This window comes from Mesocricetus auratus, unplaced genomic scaffold (genome assembly GCF_017639785.1).
Source record: "Mesocricetus auratus isolate SY011 unplaced genomic scaffold, BCM_Maur_2.0 Super-Scaffold_100021, whole genome shotgun sequence".
Classification (NCBI taxonomy): domain Eukaryota; kingdom Metazoa; phylum Chordata; class Mammalia; order Rodentia; family Cricetidae; genus Mesocricetus; species Mesocricetus auratus.
In genome coordinates, this window is record NW_024429202.1 from 35126531 (window position 1) to 35149949 (window position 23419).

Sequence of the window (23419 nt, forward strand, 5' to 3'; positions counted from 1 at the left end):
TCAGCATAGCTTTCTCAGAGATTTCTTCCCCAAACACCCCCAGCCTCCACGCCCAGATTAGCTGGTTTCTCCTTGTTGCCTGCTCTGTGAACAATCTGTCTTGTCCCACGGGACATGTGTCAAGACACCCACAGGCTGCATAGTCATCTCCACCTACGTTAAAATCCAGGCTTTGTGTGAGTCCTGTCTGGTCTCAGATCTCTGATGCTCCAGGGCTTCTTTCGTTGCCCAAGGAGGGATGTGCCTAGCCTGAAAGTCCTGGGTGTTTTTAGGGAGCACATATACAAAGGCACGCGCCCCACAAGGCTATGCCACCTGCACTTTAGCGACTACGTGGGCAGATGGCAGGAGGGAGTAACTCAAAGGAGGCACCGGGAATGCCATCACGGTGTGGGAATGTGGAGTCTGTAGGGGTACCTACGGGTTTGCAGGCCCCACCGTGGGGCTGACCTCAAGGTCAATGGCCTCCAAACAGAGCTCAGGTTTTTGTCGTGCATAAGTGCGAATGAAGAGAATGTCAGGCATCACGTATAGATTCTATGGCCATAAAACCTTCATGGGTGAGCAAGGATGAGCTACCTGCATTGCTCACAGAGTTCATGATGGGTGAACCCACATGTGGGCTTCCCCCCAGCACATCAAGATGAGCCTTACTGAAAAGAACCAAATTGTTGCCAAGCTGGGCAGCAGAAAGATAGCCCAGAAAAAAAACAAGACCTTGAAGCGCAGGATTAATCAGCAAAGAACCATAAATGTGGTGGTGGGGGGTGGAGCAGGGATATTAAGGGGGGAGGGCACAGATGAGCAGGGAAGGGAGGGAGGGGAAGGCGCAACAACAGGCTGGCGTTAAGTCCTAATGGCATCGAGGCCCTGGAAGTGCCTCCGTCCATGGAGCTGTGTGTGAGAGAGAGCGGCGGCCCCCCTTCTGTAGCTTAACAGAGTCAGGTTAAGACAGGGAGTTTCATTCCCCTCTACCATCAGGCCATAAACGTTTGAAAATGCTTTGGAAGGCATGAATTTTTCTCAGAGCTCATCTCTTCGAAACGGAGACCAGATCACAGGCCCAACTGATCAACGCACAGACTTTCGAGCAAGAAAAAGCAGGCAAGGCGGAAATGCCCATGCCCTCATGACATGGATGGGAACTGAGAAGTTCAAGAGGCCCTGGGGGAGCTGAGCACCTTTTTGCACTGCACGCACTGCAGGGCATACTGCTTCTCGTAGCAGGGCACACAGAAGTTCTGGTTCTCCTTCGGTATGAAGCTCTTGGTTCCAATGGGCTGCTGGCAGCGCTGGCAGGTGAAGCAGGTCTCATGCCAGCTGCTGCCCTTGTATTCCATCTTTCGGGTACCTGTGGGGAGGGGCAGGAGACAGCAGCAGCTGTCGTTAGACTGGCGTGGAGTCCCTGTGGTGTCCCTACAGAGCCCATTACCACTGAGTCTCATGATACAAGTCTCTCCTGCTCTCAAAGGCTCAGCTCTAGCTGGAGGTAATTCCTATTCTGCCTTATGATTCAATGCTTCACGTGTGATCTTAGAAGAATGTGGGTATGCAGTAGGCGCTTTAGATTTACGTTAAATACGGTGTTTGGAAACATTAAACGAAAATAAAAAGCTAAGTGTGTTTCTGCATCACAAAACATAGATGACATGCAACACAATTTAGCACATTCTCATGGGGTGGGGTTGGTGAAGGTTGTCACCCAGGGATGACAACAGTTCCCCACCACACTCATGCCTTCAACCTTCCATGGTTTCATTTATCTGCGGTCAAGCTTACGTCAAACTGAAAATGTCTAATGGAAAATTCCAGAAATAAACAATAAAAGTAGCTAAAAATAAACAATTAAAAGTAAATGGCACACCCTTCTGGGTAGTACGGTGAGGGATCACATTCCTCTATCCAGTCTTGCTAAAGATGGGCACTGTCCTGTTGTTTCACCTCAGTTACAAGACCAACTATCATGGTACCACACAGTCCTTGGCTCCACATAACTTTATTTTCCCTGATATTATTGTGTCTGGTCTACACATTAAACTTTATTATAAAGCAGAGGAAATGTAGGCTGAGTACTATTGATGGCGGGCCTCAGAATAAACTTGCTAAGGATGGAGGGAATACGGTACATTCTCCTCTTGAGAATTATTATACACATTCTTAGGCCACTTTCTCAGCTTCTTATTCCTCAAAGAGCAGAAATTCAGGTTCTGTCTTTCCCAGACTATGTAAAACGTGTGGGGCACATTTCTGGGTAACACATGGTGACTTTTAAAGTGAAGGTACACAGTCTGTCCTGGGGCCATGGGTCCTGAAGTGAAAATTACACTAAACAACCAGAGTCCAGGTGAGAATAAGATTTAAAATGTGTTTCCTTGGCACCCAGGGCCTGGCTCCTCTACACCTTGGTTCCCTGCTCTTGTCTGACGTGATGTTGTTAAGCAGGCCACCAGCGAGCGACTTCTCACTGAATACAAGTCAGCTACAACTCTCTCAACAGTTCACTTTTGGTGTATGCCCCAGTAAATTTTTTCCCCTTTGGTTTCTTAAGACAGGATCTGGTTTTGTAGCTCTGGCTACTCTAGAATTCATAGTAGACCAGGTCAGTCTAGAACTTGCATCTATTGCTCTGACTCTACCTCATGAGTGTTGGGACTACAGGTATATGCCACCACGCTGGGCTCTGAAGTAAATCTCATAGCAATGCAGGGCTGGGGAACTGTACCTTTATGGAAAGTGCTGGAAGGCTGTCCACTGCCATGGCCACAGGCTGCAGAGTTACTGCGAATTGTGGCTAGCAGGGGGCTTCTGTTAAAGGGACTCAGAACAGTCTGGAAGAAGGGGTCCTATTGCCATCCAAACAGATAAGCGAGGAACCAGGAACATGTGGGTCCTCTGTGAGCCTTCCTCCCTCTGATATCAGCAAGAGGGGCTAGCATGCAGGCCATGAGGACCGTTGAGACTCAGGATAGGCTGATGATGGAATCCTAATTTCTTGCCTTATCAGTGTGGTGTATAAGTCTGGGTAGGGCTCTATCCCACAAACCTGAATCCACTGCCAATGCTACACAGACGCTCTGCCCACTGTTTACCTTGTTCTTTTATGTTTTAATTGGTATATGATATTTACATTTATCCAAAAGGGCACATAGTACTTTAAGTAATAATTGTAAAGAATGAGTAGTGATCAAATCCTGGCCATTTCTAGGAACAGGCATGTCTGTAGTTCCAGCCATCCAGGAGGCTGAGGCAAGAGATTCGCTTGAGGCAGAGTTTGAGGCAAGCCTGGCAGTGTGGAGAGATCCTGTCTCTTAAACACTAAACAACAATAACAACAAATCCACTGGTCCCCAGGCTGTTGTGTGTGTAGTTTCCAATGGGATTCCCGGCCGCAGCCAGCAGACCTGGAAGGAAGAAGATTACATCCCTTCCAGCAGAAGGGTCTCACCCAATCAGCTGAAGACCACCTCAAAAGAGACTAAGGTCTCCTCCAGGGTAGGAAGTCTCAGGACCAACTCAGAGACTGCCTGCGTGCCTCCAGCCTGCTGCCTGGTGGAATAAGCTGATTGTGGGGATGCACCACAGATATCTCGCTTCTCACCATCGCGTGAGGCGGTCCCTTGACCGACCCGTACCTCTGCACTCACTAACAGCCTACCGTGAGTCTGTCTCAAAGACGGGAAATTTTCAAAAAGCCATGTCCTGGCTGGAGCTAAGAGCTCCAATAGCTGCCCGAACTGAGACTTCCAAACAATTTCAATGAATCAACGGCAGACACGTTTCTGCGACTTGTTGGGAGAGGAAACGATGTCCCCCGTGAGAATCTGTGACTTCAGAACTGTCATTTCTACCCAGGAGAACTGGGGATCCAGAGCAGGATATATCCTGAATCAACAGGGCAGAGGGAGGGACAAAACAATCTGGTCTCCTGCAGCTCGCTGGCTGTAAAGCAGGGACATCCACAGCATCAGAGAGACTTCAGGAGGGGCTGAGCACAGAGGGTCAATGCTGTGGCATATGTCCTGCAGGACACAAGGGGACGTAAGGGCTGTACGGTCCCGTCAGCTGCACTGCTTCTGAATTCAAAGTAACTCTGCTTGCTTGACATGGTTCACTTAACCACGCTCTGGTAGAGGGGTCTTGCAGACCGTGAGCTCCCTGGGAGGTGAGCAGACCAAGGCTCACACAGTTCCTGGCCACACCTGGGTAGGAAGCAGAGACTACACAGGTTCTTCCAGCCCAATAGACCACATGGGGATGGATCCCAGGGCCACTCTTCTATCCCCTACTAGGGAGGCTACGTGTGCTAACTACGGCAAAAGGCCTCCGTGACACCTCTGTCGCTACCTTCACCGTGATGTCCCAGAACCCAAGTGAAGAAAATGAGCCACCCTGTCTGTCTGTCTGTCTGTCTGTCCGTCCGTCCGTCCGTCCGTCCGTCCGTCTGTCTGTCTGTGTGTGTGTCTTCGTTTTCACTTGTCCTGCACCCATGTCGTGTGGGTCACCAAGAAGCTGGCCCAGCTGCTCTCTGATGACACTAGTCTCTCCTCTGTGCCTTTACCTCCCCAGGACCTGCTTGCCTGCCCCCAGGCATGAAAGATCCTGTCACTGGGGTCTCCTATGCATGGAGGTCAGGGCAAACTGGAGGGACCTGGGATCCACTGGAGTCTCACAGAAGAGGGTGTAAAGCAGAACAAACAAAGCCAAAGTGGGAGAACAGAGAGAGAAGTAAGTAGAGCCTGGGCTGTAGCTGTGTGGCTGGGCTACACCTACAGACACGGGGAGGGTTTCGAGGGGCCCTGTCCCCCAGAGGAAGAGCAAACTGACTCTTTTGGGCTCTTGTTCAGGACACCGCCAAAGATTTGTTTTTCTCTTTTAAGTCTTGTGCTGGGTGTTGGATTTGTTTGTCTGGTTTTGTCAACTTGAGGTGAGGTAGAATCCCCTTGGGGAGAGGAGCCTCCATTACTAAAATGCCCCCATCGGATCTGCCTGTGAGTTGATGATTGATGTGGGAGGGGCCATGCCTCACCGCCCACCATTGTGCCCCACTAATTACATGCGGCCCAGAATTCAGCCATCATTGGTTGCCAGGCAGCTAGTTCTGTCTCCCCACTCCTCCTCAGCTGCGCTGTGGGTTGGGTCTTCTGTTCCTGGACCGGTGTGTCACCGTCATTTCAAAGTCGTATTAACCAGAAGAGCATTGTCGCAATAAGAATCTACCTTACCAGAGGTCTAATGATCTCCTTTGGAGAAGTATTACTTCTCACCCTGCATATCTTCCCCCAAATACTTCCCATATGTCAGTCTGTCACCAAGAACTCTGCAGCACCCCGTCTTTGCCAAAAGCAAAGCAAGCCAAAAATAAAACAGAAAGTGTAGCTGGTTAGTCGCTCTCCCACAGAAGGGTTGGAGCTTGAGGGCTGTGGGTGCGGCTTAGCGGCAGAGTGTACGCTGGCATGCTGGGGGCCGTGAGCATCCGATGTAGCGTGTGTCACAATTTGACTCTAAATTGTCTCTTAAACGTCATGTTCTTCACACATTGATGGGACCTGGCTACCAAATGACACAGGATTATTCTATTGGTTGCTTTAGATTTTAAAGTTGAAACTACAAGCTCAAAACTCTTGACTTGAATTAAATCCCCACACTACCCCCCCTCCCGTGTGTGTGTGTGTGTGTGTGTGTGTGTGTGTGTGTGTGCAAACGCGCAGGGAACCACACACATATGTGTAAAGGTCAGAGGTCAACCTCAGATGTTGTCTCTCAGAGGCTGTGTGGCTTGTTTTCCTCATGGGGACTTTGGGCTCCCTGATTAGCCAAAGCTGGCATGTGAAGATACATTCACTGATAGCTCTTGTAGCTATCACTGAACAGCCAGGTCATCTACATTCCCGGCCCAGCAGTGTAGACAAACACTTAGAAAGACCCAGGGAGAATGGGCGGTCCCTTCATCTCCACCATGTCCTTCCTTCAGGAATTAACTGCTTCCGGGACTTGTGGTATTTTCTCCTTGGTAAAAATGTTTATCGTATCTGAGGTGGGGCAGACAGAGCAGAAGTAAAGGTGACCATATCATCTTTCCAACAAAATGCAAGTCCCCATGCAGAGCTCACCACAGCCCTGCCACATGGGGGAGCCCTACACGTCTGTGGAAGTGGCTTACTGTGGCTGAGAACTGGAGCCTGAGTGAGCACACACTTGATCCCAATAACCAATCAGTGCTCTTTCTGTGAGCTGCCTGAAAGTGGCCACAGAATGGTTCCCCGCTGTGTGAGGAAGACCAGCCACATGTAAAGCATGAATGAGTGAACGAATAGAGAGACTAAAGGTGTCAGCCAACATCTACCTGGTCAGCCCAGTGTGAGCACTGCAGAGGACCAGTGTGAGCATTGCAGAGCATCATTGTGAGCATTGCAGAGGACCAGTGTGAGCACTGCAGAAAATCAGTGTGAGCACTGCAGAGCATCAGTGTGAGCACTGCAGAGCATCAGTGTGAGCACTGCAGAGGACCAGTGTGAGCACTGCAGAAGATCAGTGTGAGCACTGCAGAGCATCAGTGTGAGTACTGCAGAGGACCAGTGAGAGCACTGCAGAGCATCAGTGTGAGCACTGCAGAGGACCAGTGTGAGCACTGCAGAGGACCAGTGTGAACACTGCAGAGGACCAGTGTGAGCACTGCAGAGGACCAGTGTGAGCACTGCAGAGGACCAGTGTGAGCACTGCAGAGGACCAGTGTGAGCACTGCAGAGGACCAGTGCAAACGTTGCAGAAGCGCCTCCTTAAACCCCTTTCCAGCCTCCCCATCTGTTCTGACATGGGGCTGTCACAGTTCTCACACCCCTGCAAGGGAACCGGGCATTTTCTGACTGAGCCATCTCCCCAGCTCCAACTTCAGTTGCTTTTGCCGGCGTCATTACTGCTTCCACTGGCACAATGGAGTTTAAAAGTCTCCTTCAGTCAGACACGGGGCAACTGTAGTTCCAATTACTTAGCAGCCGGAGGTGGGAACTTTCTCTCAACCCCTCCCCTACCACATGTGGTCTCACAATATTTTCCAGATTGGTCTTGAATTTTTGGTCTCAGCTGAATCTGATTCTTTTGCTGCTGTTTTTAGACAGAGGCTCATCATGTAACTGGCTGGGCTAGAATTCAGAGCCCCGTCTGTCTCCATCTATGGAGTGCTGAGATTAAAGGTGTGCCCCATCACACCCGGCACTAATGTTATTCTCAAAGAAAAATAATACTTTAAAATGGCCTTAGGTTGGTGTCAGTTACCAATGGAGCAAACTGAATTTCTTTCAAGCTTCACTTTCAGATTTAATATATTTGATAGCTCTACTTAAAAGTTCTTTGACTAATAAACTTCAAATACTTAAGTAGTAGCAAAATAAGATAAAATTATAGATATTGTGAATAATGAAGTATTTTAAGTGCTAGACCAGCTAATACATTGAGAAATTTCAACTTAAAATCACAAGTGCAGATCACTTTCTCAATATGCACTTTAAAACTCAAATTCCAAGGTTAATTCACATTCTAAAAACCTCATACACTTTAGTGGTTACTTAATATTATTATGGTCTCAGGGGTGTGCAACCATCTGACATGGAAATATGCTATTGCGATCTACAGACATGCTACTGGTATTCATGGCTATCCTGGGATGCACAAAGCCTGTGGATATACTTGGTGATTCTGAAGTTTCTCAATGTGTCCGCTTCCCCTTGATTCTAAGACTCCCTATAATTAAAGGATTCCGAAGAAGATGTCTTGACACTTTAAATTATTTAGAATCTGGCAGTATGGCCTTGGCTAGCCTGGAATGCCTAGTTCTCCTGCCTCAGCTTGCCAACTGGCCAGGTTCAGGTCTACACTAACAATCCTGCCTTGTGAACAATTTGAATTCTCAGTCTATACCTGGTTTCTCCACTAGAGGACGCCTGATGGCCTTGCTTGGATCACTACACAGGATGTCGGTCTTCCCACAGGAATAGGTCAGAGCGCACAGGCCCAAAGTTACATTCCCTGATCCCATCTGCTCAAAGTCAGTTTTACATTCCCTGATCCCATCTCCTCAGTCAGTTTTCCATCCCGCCTTCATCCGAGTGATCTGCTTACTGCTACTTCCACCTGCCTAGTCTTCAGGGAGGGCCTACACTTCCTAATGACTCTCCCGTGGACAGACGCCCTCTGCTGGCTTTGTATAGCTAGCTATTCAGTACGCATGTATGACACATGCCGAAAGCTACCTGGCTCTTTGAAGTAAGTGAAGACCTATACTTTTATTGGCTGAATCAGGCAACTTGAATCTGGGCAGCCTTTAAGAGGTCTTGCAAAAGCTATTCCTCATGGTGGCCCCTGAGCCTACCTCCTGTGCCTGCCTGTACCACCTTTTCTAAGTCAAGTGACATCAGAATCCTGGGCCAGCTTCTCTGAGCTGCTCTAATGCGCATTTTTACATTATGTGTATGATAAGATTTGCTTCTTAAATCCCATATTTGTGTATGTGCATTTGTGTGTAGTTTTGCAGTGATGGTTAATCAAACCCACATGCTAGGCAAGCACTCTATCACTGAGCTACACCAGTCCTACACACACACACACACACACACACACACACACACACACACACACACACATTCAAGACAGGGTTCCTCAATGTAGCTTTGGAGCCTGTCCAGGAACTCGTTCTGTAGACCAGGGTGGCCTTGAATTCACAGAGATCCACCTGCCTCTGCCTCCCGAGTGCTGGAATTAAAGGCGAGCACCATCACCGCCCGGCTATATATTTTTCATTTACTTTGGCAGGTCTCTAATACAGATATCTGCTTGCCTCTCCCTCAGACATGCTGGGATTAAATGTGTGTACCTCTAGACCTGGCCTGTTCACTCACTTTTAAGAAGTAAAGATTCCCTTTTCCTACATAAAACCAAAAGTTGAGAGAAGTGTGTGTGTGTGTGTGTGTGTGTGTGTGTGTGTGTGTGTGTGTGTGGGAGCGGTAACCCTGTCTTCTCCAGGTGAAAAAAGAGACACCTTATCATTACGTCTAGTTCTTAGTCCAGTTGTGGGTCTGTCCTTTTTGATGTCTGTCTACCTAGGACATAACTCCATGAGGTCAGGCAGAGGGTGTAGCTCAGGCCTCAGCGAAGCACCATGCCGCTCTTTGGCGGTCCTGACACACCAGGGCGTACCATCACGGCTGCTGAAGTAACTGAGCACACACTCAGCAAGCGGGGCGGAACGAGAAAACACATGCCATGGGAAAAGCGAGGCAGAGGAGACTTCTTTTCAGGGAACACCTGGCATTCTTCTACTGGCCATAGGCAACCACCTGTACGTCAGGAATCCCCAAAGAAAACAATTGTCTCCTCAGGGAACTTATACCGACTTCTCCTGCCATTATCTTCCACGTGACACAGTATAACGGTATTCATACAGCACTTGCAGGTGGTTTAAAATACACGGGCAGATGTTCTATACACCCATTAGGCATTTTGCATAGGGAACTTGAGAATCTGTGAGTTTGGGTAGCTGGACCCTATCCCTGAAGACACTAAGGGGTGACTGAACATTAGTTCCTCTTAGAGGTCCCACTCCTCTTAATGATACACCTCATCTCCCCCCTCCCCTGCATCATTCTTTTTTCAATTTTAATGACAGGGTTTCTCTGCGTAGCCCTAGCTGTCCTGTATCTAGCACTGTAGACCAGCCCTGCCTCCCAAGTGCTGGGATTAAAGGCCAGCATTACCACCCTCACATCCTAGGTCACGAAAGACATTTTGTAGTTCAGGGGACAAGCACTGACGCATCAGCACCAGTGTCTATGGCCAAGTGAGAGCCCCACCCCGCAGCCCATCACTAGACAGGCTCGGCTCCTCCTGCGCTGTGCGCGTGACAAAGGCACGTGCTCTGACCTGGCATGATGGTCTTCTTGCATTCCTGGCACTTGGACGAGTACTCGTTGGAGTAGCAGTCGGTGCACAGCAGCTGTTCCTCCTTGGCGGCAAAGGGCTTGTCCACCAGCGAGCTCCCGCACCTGGAGCAGTGGAAGCAGCCTTCGTGCCAGTGCCGGTCCTTGTAGGACAAGTCCTGGAGAGCCAGACACACAGTCAGAGGCGGGACAGGAAAGGTGGGGATGCTAACTCATCATAACACAGGACAAACATGGACCCAGGCAGGCGGGGGTCTGGGAGCCTTGGTGAGCTAGAGTGTGCGTTCACACCCATGTGCACATGTGTGTGTGTGTGTGTGTGTGTGTGCGCGCGCATGTGTGAAAGAGGCAGCGCAAGGAAGGAGGATGGCTTTTGAAAATGCACTTCCTAGAAAAGGTACATTCAGAAGACGGGCCACTGTGGTCATAATCACGGCATAAAAACTCTGGGTGTTGGGCATCCAGACACTGGCTCCAGGGCAGGTCCTGGGCCAGCAGATGGGAAATGGATCAGGGAAGAGAAAGAGGATTGGTGGGAACAGCTGAGGGACAGGAGAGACAAGACACAGGGTGCCTGTCAGAGCTTCATGTCACTGAGGGCCAGGCCAGGCCCATGGTGAGGAAGCTCATGTCTCGGTGGATCAGGATATGCTCCTGTCTGCATGGAGTTCCTCCTGGAGGCTAGAGAGAATGAGAGGGTGGGTAGTGACGAAAGGATTAGAGCCCAGGAGCAGGAGGCAGGGGTCAACACTGAGGGCGGTGGTGTATGTGCGCACTGGACTCCCGCTGAGGGACTGAAAGGGGAGGATTTACAGCGGGTTGCATTTGTTGCACATGTCACCAATGCACAGATGGGGAAGGCCTCGAGAAGATAGAACCAGGGGCCTTAGAAAACGGTAACAGGGACCAAAGAGTCCAGAGGAGAAAACCCTGTTGACTCTGTGCTGCCCTTGACCTTGCTTGAAGAATGAGAAAAGACCTGTCTGCATTTGCGCTAGCACTTTGAAAGGTCCCACATGGAGCGAAGTAACATCCCTGTCGTGCCCGTCTTCACGTAAGCAAACCTCTGCTCCTGCCATTGCAGCCCTGACCCCCGCCACCATCCTCTCATCAGTCAGGCAGAAACAGAATATGAAGCCACGGAGTTTCCTGGGCTGATTTCCAGCTGACAATCTCCTCAGCGCCCACAGAAAGTCTGAAGCAGAGGGAACCAAAAGCAAACATCCCAAACTCTGTGAACTACACCCAGGTCAAGCTTAGGGTGACACCCAGGGGAAGGGGGAGGTGTGGGCACGCACCTCTTGGACTTGATTAGGAAGCCTTAACACCCCTAACCCAAACTCAGAACTGAAATAAAACTTGAACGGTTCGGTTCTCTTATGCTGACACCTCCCTCCTTCCCTCCCTACCTCTCTTTCTCTCCCCCACCCCCTCTCTGATCTCTGAGTGTCAGTAGGTTGGTTCTCTCAGGAAGGGGACCAGGGACACGGCTTACTCACAAGCCTGTGAATGTTGAGAGTAGGCAGTAAGAGAGCAGAGGCCTCGCCTGTCTTTTGCAGGCTTAAGGCTTACATTAGTTTTTGAAAATGTTTTTTTGGAAGGCAGAGATCACATGTACTTTGTTGTTTATTTCAAGTGAAATAAAGGAAGTATAAACTGCTTTAATTTGAACCCACGTGTCTGTGTGTTAACTCATTATAAAACTGCTAAGTTAATACAATGTATATGCAATATATATATACATATATATGATACATGATATGATATCATAACCTGTACTTTCTTCATGCATATACCCCATCTTCAAAATGAATCCTGCTAGGGGTCCAAATAAAACAGATGTAAAAATTAAACCACAGAAATTTGCGCTATTAATGACAATAATTGGGACTGTGTTGTAGGCTCACAATCCCACACAGGCCTAGAATATAGTTAGTACTGAAGAAGCTCAGAGACATCCCTAAGCTGGCCCACAGTCACGCAGCAGGCACGCACCCAAATCAGGGTTTGGGCTCAAATCCTAATTCAAAGCTATGGGTACGGTTCAGCGGAAGGCTGCTTTTTCAGAAGTTAGCTGAGAAGTTAATGAGAAGACAAGCAACAGTTTCGTTAGTTGCTCTTGCAGGGGCAAAACACCATGACCAGGGCAATTAGCATGCATTTCCTGAGGCTTTCCTAATTCACCTGCCTCTCATGTACACGCACTGGAGTGCATACGCACGAACACGCACACTCACCGTGAACAGCATAGCGCGTATCTATCATTCTTCAATCTTTCTGACAGAAATGTTTTCCCTGAAGGTAAATACCAATCTCTGATTGTATTCTTAAAATCAGCGGTGGACCAGAAAGAAAAAAAAAAACACCACTAAACAGTGTTGTACCACCGCTGTTGGCAGGTCCTGGATGGGTGGGTACGAGGATCAGGGCTGGCCCTTCCCCTATTCCAGCCGGAGATGCTGATAGCCTTCCTGACTCAGCATCAGAGTATGTGGGATGTGCAGGCAGCAGGAGAGGCCGGTCACACACTTTACACGGTGAGTGCTATTATGGGCTGGGTACTCCTGAGATCCCAGAAACAGGAGACTCAAGAGAGCCTGACCCCACATACCAGCTGCATGGCTGAGGGCAAGCACTGAGCCTCTCACTGGAAAAGCAGAAGGACAGTGCCTGCTATTGGCTGTGACAGCAGAATGCCTTTATATATGCGATGCACTTGCAGCTGTTTCTGAGGCTCAGCGAATGCTAGCTCACAGTCATCCACGGAAGTGGTGGCCTGAGTGTCACTCACTGGTAAAATTTCCACACAAAGATGGCAACGAAAATCAGAATTTCTTTCTTTCTTGCGTCTTCTTAATTTTTTTTTAGCTTACTATGGAGACCAAGACTCAAACTCAGTACTTTTCTTTTCTTAGCCTCCCAAGTGCAAGGGTTCCAGGCATGCGACACCACACCCCATTAAAAAATTTTAACATCTTAAAAGCTCCCACAGTAAGAATTCCAGCACTCTAATTTTGTATAGTGCTTTTAAACTTTCCTTGGTCCTTATAATCTAGAAATACGTTTCTAAATTCATCTTGCCTATTTTAAGCCATACAATGACCCCAGGAGACAGAACCTGACGCTTGTGCATGAGCAGATTTAACACGAGGATGCAAAAACCTAGATTTCTCCCAGCATCCCCCAACAACTCACACCCTCGTATTTCTACCTTCCCTGATTCAACAAACCAAACTCGGCTCCCGATTTGGTTTGTTTGCTTGTTTAATTTTTAGGTGGCACATCAGTGTCAAGCCCTTTCCAAATTGATCCCAACATGCTCGCCTAGCCGTGGCTTGCTCTAGCCCCACCCTTTTAGGCCTCCATCCATTTCTCTCCTTTCTTGCAAAATGCTGCTCAGCTGCAGGTTCAGTCCCCATCTCTCACGCTCGGTGGAAGTTCTGGACAGCACAGAACCTCGTGCATTTCTTTCTGACTCACACGTGTAAAGCCAGCTGAATGTCACTTATTAGGCCACGGGGCTCTTCCTGGGGCTCTCAGGCTGTGCTCTGAGGGTCACTTGATGATCCTGTCACACCTTCCTCCTGACCTCACTGCTCTCTGTGCTTACCAGGAAGTGGGCAAAGAGCTTATGGTGAGAAGATGGTGACCGAGCCTGCACATTTCACTTATTTCAGCGTGCAGAGTGGCTTCCAGGCCCACTTGGTTTCAGTGTCTTGAGTCTTACTGGGAGACAAGGTCTTAGTCCCAGGATTCCCTGGGGCTCAGAGACAGTTCAAAGGTGCCACTCAAAAACTGAGGTGATAGGTCGGAGCTGGCCAGTGCTTGACTACATGCTACATATTCATCTTGAAGACCCAGTGCCAAATGATCTTCCAGTACTCAGATTCACAACCCCAAACATGATTAGCACCAAGCCAGCAATGACTAGTTCATTTTTTCTATATTTTGTACAAATGACTCTAATGTCCACAGATTCCAGATCCTTGGGTTTAATTAACCACAGATGGAAAAGATTCAAAACTAAAATATCTGTATTGAACACGCCCACTTTGCGGGGAGGCTAATATTTCCTAAATAATACATCACAGCAATTCTTTATATAGTATCTGTACTGCAGTGGGTATCACAAGTAGCCTATAGACAGTTTATAGGCTGCTGGAGGCTGTGTATAGATACATGTGCTATTCTGTACAAGAGACTCAGTCTTCATGTTTTATTACTAAGAGACCCTGCACCTAGTCTCTTCCAGATACTGAAGACCACACTGCATCATGAACATTGATAATGGCAACACTTAGATGCTAAGGGGCGGGGCAGCTTGAACTTGCTTAGTTAACATGCATGAAGCCCTATGCTCATCCCAGCACTGGAGGGAGAGAGAGACAGAGACAGAGAGACAGAGACACCAATGGAGGGAAGGATAGGGATAGAAGGGAGGGAGAAGGAGAGAAGGAGGGAGAGAGATTGGAAAAAGAAGGGGAAATGCCGTTCTAACCTTGAGCTCACAGGAAGGTCGTAGACTGCAGTAGATGTCGATGGCAAGGAAGAACAGAATGAATGCTTCTTTTCAGACTATTGCTTTCAGTTTGAGAACAGTCCTGACCTAGGACATGCTTGCTTGCTTGCCTCCAAGTGTGCCCTTGCTGGGACTTCAGCTGAGCCCTAGGATAGTCAGTGATCTTCAGGGACCCCCGGGCCTTTGCATAGCTGGAGGTGGCTCCAAACAGCAGGGTCCCTGTGGCAGTCAGCTGCCTTTCCACGGCTCCTTTGCACTAGCTTCCGCCTAACCTAAATGCTTGGCTGTCATTTTCCCAAACTAACTGCTTCTCGAGCTGTCTGATTTCAGAGTGTAAAGGGACTTGCTCATCAGTTACCTCCAGCATGCTGAAAAGATGTTCCGCTTTGAGACTATTCGGGTGATCCTGTTTCTACTACGCTCTTTCAGATCCTTACACATGAAGTGTGGAGGAATGGACGGCTGTCACACACCGTCCTGGAGAAGGAGAGTTTCCTCACATTGTTAATTTCCCTGACAGTTCTGTGAGACAAGCAACCTCGTTTGATAGATATGGAAACGGAGGCTCATAGGTGGCAGGGCTGGCTCCTGTCACAGAGCTTGTTGAAGATGGAACCAGGCAGAAGCCCAGGCAGCGTTGCTCCAGGGTCCTGCCTTGAGCATGCCACTGGAGGATGCTGTCAGGCCTTCTTGAGCTGAGAGGTCCTTCTGACAGAACCCAGTCAGTCAGCTTTATTCCTCACTCTGAAGGCCCTGATTTATTAAATTTCCTTTAAATACAGTGTTTTTTTTTAAAAAAGATTGTCCAAATGCATCCAATACTCACTCTTTACTACAGTTTTACTTTCCATACCTTCTGATACCTACAGCCAACCACAATATAAAATTGTCAACCAAAAACTCCTGAAATAAACAACTCTTAAGTTTTAAGTCACAACACAGTCTGAGGAGCATGACAAAAAAACCTCAAGACATTTCGCTTTGTCCTAGCTGGGGCATGAATCTTCTTTTGCCACATTGTATATGCAGCTCTCAAAAGTGACTTGTTATCATGTTGACTGTAGGGCGTCCTGGTACGAGTCACAACTTCAAGAGTCCACCGGGAATCTTGAATGCACCCTGGGAGACAAGTGGGATTATCATACCCAGCATAACTGTGCTCATTACAAAGTCCGTGGGTAGATTCTGCATGGAAAGTTTGTAAAGGTGGTTTGCTCACAAAGACCTGAGAAATCAGGTTAAGAGATGGTTCATCTGACAGAGGAACTTGTGTACAAGCCTGATTCCTGTGTCCTATAAATCAGAAGGAAACTGATTCCCTGGAGAGTCATCATCTAACCTCTACACCAACACACAGAGACTCACCTGTGTCTACATCCACACACACAAGCACAAAGTACTAACTAACAACAATAACAGCAAGCAGCAATAATAAAATGAACTTAAACATCCTGGTTTGGAGATCACTGACTTGATACATTTTTCAAAAGGATTTTTGTTATTATTATTTGGCAGACAGGGTAGCCTTGGCTGGCTTAGAACTTGCTATGTTAGCCGGAATGGCTTTGATCTCACAGAAATCCACCTGCCTTTGCCTCTGGAGTATTGGGAGTAAAGGCTTGAGCCACCACACACAACACAAAATCTGATCTTTTTGAAAGAAAAAAAAAGCTCAAAAATCATTCCAAAGAGTAAGCATCAAGGTTGCAAGAGGGGTCTGTCCTTTAAAGGAGTAATGAGACCAAAAAGGGAAAGACAGACATGAGAGAGAAAGGTAAGAGAGAAGAGGAGAGAGAGAGAATGTAAGAGAGGATGAGAGTAAGGGAAGATGAGAGATGAGAGGAGAGAGAGAGAGAGAGCTGAGGCTCTTTTTAAAGTCATTAATTTTTCAGATGTGTTCTGTGAGAAGTCTATTTTTCTTCACTTTCTGAGGTTCAGAACTCAGGTTGATTTTTAAAAACGTCCTATAATCAGTACAAAAAACCTAAGAAGGTTATAATGTGACTTCTGAACTATCCCACTGGTTGTCAAAATCAATGATCTCCTTGCCTTGGGTATCACAGCATTTTCAAAGAGCGACTAAGTGGAGACAAAGAAGTGAGCTAGGTGACTGCCTGGGACAGTCACATAAACAGATGTATGCTACCTCCGAGAACAGGTTCCAACACTCATCTGTCTCACTTAAAATTCAGTCAGCACCTCAAAATCAGCCCAATTTCCACAGGCACAAGAGTATCATAAATTTTACACATCAGCAGTCTTCCAGAGAGTTCAGTGGGGTCCCTGGTGGCTGGATGGCTTTAAGAAGGCTGAAGACGGAGTGGCCATTAGCTCATTAAGCACCCCACCTCCTGCTCCAGGTTTTTACATTACTTCCTGAAGTAACAGAAACTTTTTTTTTTGTCACTGCTTCCTCCTCAAAGTCAACTACACAGCTATGTTTGACAATCAGGAAACCCACAGCAAACAGTGTAAATCCTCCAATGCAAAAGCCTCACTCCAACCCAACGTCTTTGTTCCCAAATGAGGAAAATCCCAACGCAGGACCCACACCCACTGATCTCAAGTTGCTGGTGTGGGTTGAAAAGTTCAGCGTGCTAGCTTCTGACCCCTTCAGCAGTCTTGTTGACTTTGGCCCCTCGTGGGAACTCTTGTTTATTTGTGCATAAAATGTCTTTGGAAGGAAGACTGGCTTTTGGGGTCTTTCCATTAAATCCTTCTGGAGAAATGATAAGTGACTTTTGCCTTATTTTTACTTCAGCCATTGGTCAGGGATGACTAGACCCAGATATGCACAATATTTCCTTTCAACTGGTGTTCATCATCAGAACACTATGTAGACCTCTAACTAACTTAACTCTTTCTTACCCAGAGAAGGTTTTTTAGCAAATACTCCTTTTTGTCTCTGCCTAGGGGTTTGTCTTCCACATTGACATATTTACCGATGTGCCCATTATGAAAGTGGGTAGGGGAGGGCGAGGCTTCTGAGAGGCATGTGTTCCAGGAAGGATTACAGAAAGACTGCATAGGGGATTGGAGAGAAAGTGGAAACACGGGGCTCACACCGTGGCAGCTGCCATTCAGTGGGAGGACTTTGTGTGAGGACGCTTATCACAATGGCCCCATTTGGCAGGCACCTGGTTTTCCATTTTACATACGTGGACAAGAGCACAGAGGGGTCCAGGAACTGGTTGAAGTTCAACAGAAAGGCATGGGACTGTCTGGCAGTTGGACTCTGATGCTTGGCCTGTTAAACCAGTGGAGAGACTGCTACTGTTTGGATCTCAGGTTTCCTCTGAAGCCCTGTGTACTAAAGGTTTAATTCCCAACCAGGAGCTAGTGGGAGGCCGTGGAACCTTCAGAAGGTAGAGAGGGCCTTAGATAATTGACGGTGTGCTTTTAAAAGGGGGTTGTGAGACCCTGGCTCCTGCCTCCTTCCCACTTTGTTTCTCGGGTTACATAGTAAGCAGTTTTGTTTTTCCATGTTCACCTACCAGGATGGGGGTTGTCTTGGCACAAGCCTCAAAGTGGTGTGTGCCCATCCAATCGTGGAGGGACTGCTCTGAAGCTAGGAGCCTAAATGACTCTCTTTATAGGCAAATGATCTATGCTACCACGATGGGAAGCGGATATGGGGACACTTACCACCTAAAACATGACATACACCAGCAAAAAATGCAGAAAGGAGGAAATGCAATCTGAGATGGGTCAGGTCAGCTGTTCGCTTGGGGCCATCAAACCTCTGGGACTTCTTAACATTTGCATGATGCAACTGCTAGGTTTCCTCTAACACTCCAGGACTCCTGTTCTGAAGCTGAAGCTACCTGGCTGCACTTGGTTTTGAGTGGCCCAGGTCTCTATCCTTCATTGCTGGCCCAGACAGAAATCCTTCCTCAATACGTAGATACCTAGCAACATACACTATTGGCACACCCATTTATTTGGCTACTCTTTTCTAGGAGACAGACGATAAAAGAATGAGGAAAGGGCATGCCTTGGACATGCTAGAATGTTCCTACTGCAGATAGAGCCTGAGTCAGTTAGTCAGAAGTTACATATTGGTTTTTCCAGTCATGGAAGAGAGTGGTGCAAATCCCAATGGAATAGAAAATACTGATAGTGGAAATTAGACAGTACAATGCCAAAAGTTCCCTTTGAGTCCATAAGCTGGGGATTCCCTAGGGACTCCAAAGTGGCCCCATTTTGTAATCAGTTCTGTGGTTGTGGGGGTGGCAATCACTTGAAGTGCTTTTTCAGTGTGTTTTAGGAGTGTTTTTGTAGGCAACAATATCAACAATCTTGAATGGACCCTACTATAGTTGGGGTCTGGGATGTCTCCCAAAGGTCCATGTTTAAGCTTTGGTGCCTAGCTTGGTGCTGCTAAGAGGTGGTGGGACCTTCAGGAAATGGAGCCCGAGAGTGGGTAGCCACTGGAAATGTACCCTTGAGGGGAATACTGGGACCTTAACTGTTCCCTATTTCTTACCAGGAGGCTTTATCTGTCACATGCTCCTGCCTAAAGGTGACAATGTCAACCACCCAAAAATTGGAAGGTCTCACATTGTGAGCCATATTAAATTTTCCCTTAGAAGTTGTTTGTCTCGGGTATGTTGTCATGTTGATAGAACACTATAATAGACCCTCCCTTGTGTGATCCAGGTTAGGCTACGGGTGACCTTTCATCACTGGGCAATTAGCAGGAATGAAGAGACACTGTTGCCCATGTCTGCGCCATCTGTGGGAAGCTGCTGATTGCTTTGTTTCCGAAGGGAAAAGAGCCCATCAGATCCCAAGAACCTTGCTGCTTCTCTGGGTCAGTTTATCTGGGGGGCTGACTAGATACTGCATATATACATTCACTCATCAAATATTGACTAAGCAGCACCTGTTCCCTGTTAGTCACCAAGAGGCAAACAGCAGGGGCAGAAGAAGGCTTTACCATTGCCCGGAAGGGTGGGGTTAGATAAGGGCCCTAGTAACCAGGACAGGGAGAGTGGACTTAGAACACCAAGCTCACAGCCTGGTAAGGTGCTCGCTCGTCTGATGGGCAGAGACTGGATCATGGAGAGAGCAGCTCTGCCTGGCCTCATAAGAATTCAAGACAATCAAATGGGACTTTCTTAGACAAAATCTACTGGGAGATAAGGACCAGGATGCCAAGAAGTAGCTTGTTCTTGGGAAGGCCAGGGGTGGGATGGGAATGCTGTCAAGAGCTAACAGGCAGCTACCTTGCAGTCGCAGCCAATGGGTGTACCACACTCCTCACATGTGTTGGCGTAGAGCTCTTCGAAGCAGGCTATGCAGTGCGGGTTCTCCTCCTTCAAGATGTACTTCTTGCCGTACAGAGACTCATTGCAATGGTGGCAGTCAAAACGTTCAGTCATGTTGACACCTGGCTTCACAGCAACCTGTGACAAAAGAGGAGAAAAGCCACACTTCAGACCCAGGAACACGCCGTGTCCCTTGCCTATGAAGGTTGGGAATCGGACAGATTTTCAATGCTCGTGATTTTCAGTGAAACCCTTTCTCATTGGGGGAGCTTTGTGCTTGAATGCACCCCATTCATTAAAGCGGCCATTACTGACTGGGTCAGAATGTCGGATCCCACAAAAAGCGTCAGAGCCTCCACTCTACCCTAGCTACATGTAGCTTCCAGTGCATGACCTTGCCTCACCCCTCTGCCCTCAGAATAGAAAGGCAAGCACAGAAACGATACGTCTATCTCTATAAAAAGATTTTCCATGCACTCTGCTTTATGATTCACAAATTCAAATGGGAAGAAAGCACGGTGGCACAAGGCAAGGTTTTCTGACAGGAAAATCTGTAGTCAGAGGCCAGGAGAGTATTGACCTTGACCTGAACATGCATTGGGGAGTACAATGTGGATGAGAAAGTGCCCTTTAGGGAGTCATTTCTCCTGGATGGAAAGGTCTCCATCCTTCAGCTCTCCGGGTACCCAGAGAACAGGATAAAGAGGAGGGCTTGATTCCAAGAACAGGGATTAACGCACAGTTGGAAATGCAGTGACTACATTCAATGACTTTCCAGGAGACACCTCAAGCCTTGCAAAAGAGGAACAAGAATGTGTCTCCCTGACAGACATGTTGCATTTTTCCAGGATGAATATGCCGTGTCAAGAGAAAGGGATGTTCTGTAGGGTGGAGGAAAGGAAATGACTGATTTTCACCTCCCCATCTTAAACCACCATCCCTAAAAATCATGGTAGGACTGTTTTGGATACAAAAAGCCCATCCTGAGAACAATGGAATAGACAAAGGCCTCTTACACATTAAAATTTTAGACTTGACTTTTTTTCCAGGAGATTTTTCTAGATTGACAATAACTAATGTGTTAAAAGTGAAAACTTTTACCAGTCATCAACAGGCACACCAGCTAGCTGTGTGACTAAGCAGTATTTCACAAACTCCAAGCAAACTCAACTCCATTTCCAGTCACTTCAAGTCATTCAGGGCGAGCTCCCAGAATTTGGCTCTATGATGCAAATACAACATTGCTGTCTGGTTTATGATTACAGGAAATTTGATAGTAGCCATTAATTTGATACCTTGTGTACACAAAGTTGCGGTGACTATAAGCTTTTGTTACTAGTTTATGTCTGTGTTTGTAGAATGATTTGCTTCCAAGAGCACAAAACACACAGCTGGATACATGTGGCAAGACCATTCCTTCAACATCGTTCTTCCTGGGGTTAAAGAAAACTGTCTGGACATTCCTGTGATAGCATCCTAAGATGAGGCTCTTGAACTAGAGTTATTATTCTGAAACATGACATATGAATGCGGTCTTTGCTTAGGCTATCTGGGTCGGTAGCAGCTATGCTTTCTCGTAAGTCTTCAGTTATTGGCCTTGAAAGTGCCTGCTCGCTTATTTCATGGGGGGGGAAGGGGGAGTCAGCCTTCCAACATACATGTGTTTCCATTAAACGTTGCCATTTAGCAGTGGAGTGAGATCACCGTCTGTTCTGTTCACACAAACAGAAGGACAAGGAAGAGTGAAACTATGAATCGGGATTTCAAAAGTTGGAAAATACTCCCCAAATCATCTAAAACAACGACTTCATTTTATAGATGGAAAACCATAATTCAGAAATGGTGATGGAGAAAGAGGAGTTTTGTGGGCTCCCCAGAGCCATCTAACTAAGAGAATAAACTCCTGATCTTTATCAGAAAGGTGGTTCCAAGCTTAGATAAGCACAAGCCCTTCTGGGGACAGAAGGCTATCTAGAAAGCTATGCAGCTATCTGCATAAACACCATGTCTGTGTCTGATACCAAGGAGGGGTACCTGCTTTTTAGACTGGTCATGATGCATGTGTTTTCCACCTCATCTGGTTCTGTAGGTCGAGTGTGGAGAGAGAGAGAAAAAAAACCTAAGGGTATAACCTCTGAGAATCAACAGGGTTCCTACATCTGTTCAAAGTATAACGCCATCCCATGCTAAATATCACCATCGTTGACCCCAAGTCCCCAGCAGGAATGATGTGGCAGCTGCATTGCACTCTGGAGGTCTAACAGGGATGACACATTTGTCCCCGTTTCCATGGAATCCTGTCTCATGGTGGTTGAATTCATCCTGCCCTGTTTCTTATATTTTCACTCCTGTTCTCTGCCTCAACCAACTAGTGTAAAGTACAAAATGAGCAAATCATGAATACTATCCTTAGTTAGGAACATAGCGAGACATGCATTAGTGAGGTTCTCTCTTAATATATATATATATAATATATTAAGATTAATATATATATATTTGTTGTTGTTGTTTTGAAACAGATTCTGGTTGTCCTGGAACTCCATTTGTAGACCAGGCTTACTTCAAACTCACAGGGATCTACCTGCTTCTGCCTTCCAAGTGCTAGGATTAAGGATGTGCACCACCACCTGCCCCAGCCAATTAATTTCTATGAACATACAAAATAACAGATTTTTCTTTTAGTCTTTTAAAAGCTTTACTTGCATACATGTCATATTTATTTCAGTGATTTAGTAATTATTTTTGTGAACATACTAATACTAAACAAATGAAAAATGCACATTAATAACAGGGAACCATAGCAGTAACTAGAAGCCTGCTTTTCTAATGACTAATGTGGATCCTTCTTCAAAATTAAATATATACTTTTCACCTATAACTAGCTCATTAATTACTTATGATCCTTAACATGTCAGGTCCCATTTTGTGTGATGTGGATGTTATCCAGAGGTTTTTCAGTCCTTGAGACAGACAAGTACCAGTCATATGCATCTTTGTATTCATCTCTGATAATTACCAACAAACTGGCTCTTCCCTAGCTGGGAAAGGAAGAAAACCCTAGAATTCGGGACCATCGTTTAGAAGTGTGCTTATGTGTTCCCCTTCACTACCATGCTGTGTAAACTAGAATCTAGAAAATGGAAGCCAATTTATCAGGAGTTTAATAGCCACTATTTTTGGTTGCTGGGACAAAACAAAAGCGATTTTCAGGGGAGAGGGTTTATTTCGACTTGTAGTTCAAGGGGACAAGCCCATCATGGAAGAGGAAGCATGTAGGCCGGAGTGGAGGTTGGCTGCTCATATTGCATTTGCAGCCAGGAAGCAGACACACACACACACACACACACACACACACACACACATACACACACACACACACACACACACACACACACAGGGGGGAGGGGAGGGGAGGGAAGAGAAGGGAGGGGGCAGAACTGGAGCCAGCCTATACAACTTCAGGCTCTACCTTCCTTGGTCTGCTTCTTCCAGCGAGGCTCCATCTCCTAAAGGTTTTGCCGTCTTCCCAGACAGCACCACCAGCAGTTGGGGACCAAACATTCAAACATGTGAGCCTATGGGGGCCATTTAGTGAGGAGTATGGGGGTGCTAAATAACTTCCTGAATTTTAGGGGTGGTTGTTGAGGATCAAAGGGGACTTCCCCATCTGGGTCTCACCATCATTAGTTTGTTTACGTATC

At 47.1% G+C, this 23419-nt stretch overlaps 1 protein-coding gene across 2 annotated transcripts in view; it reads right to left on the reverse strand.

The window, feature by feature from the left end:
- Fhl2 (four and a half LIM domains 2) overlaps positions 1-23419 on the reverse strand; it is a 68256-nt gene that overhangs the window by 6734 nt on the left and 38103 nt on the right. For both annotated transcript variants that reach the window (XM_005075356.3, XM_040729336.1), the window contains exons 2-4: positions 19677-19856; positions 9913-10087; positions 1182-1351 (exon numbers count right to left, since the gene is read on the reverse strand). In XM_005075356.3, the coding sequence (XP_005075413.2) occupies positions 1182-1351; positions 9913-10087; positions 19677-19856 (525 nt within the window). The remainder of the gene's footprint in view (positions 1-1181; positions 1352-9912; positions 10088-19676; positions 19857-23419) is intronic.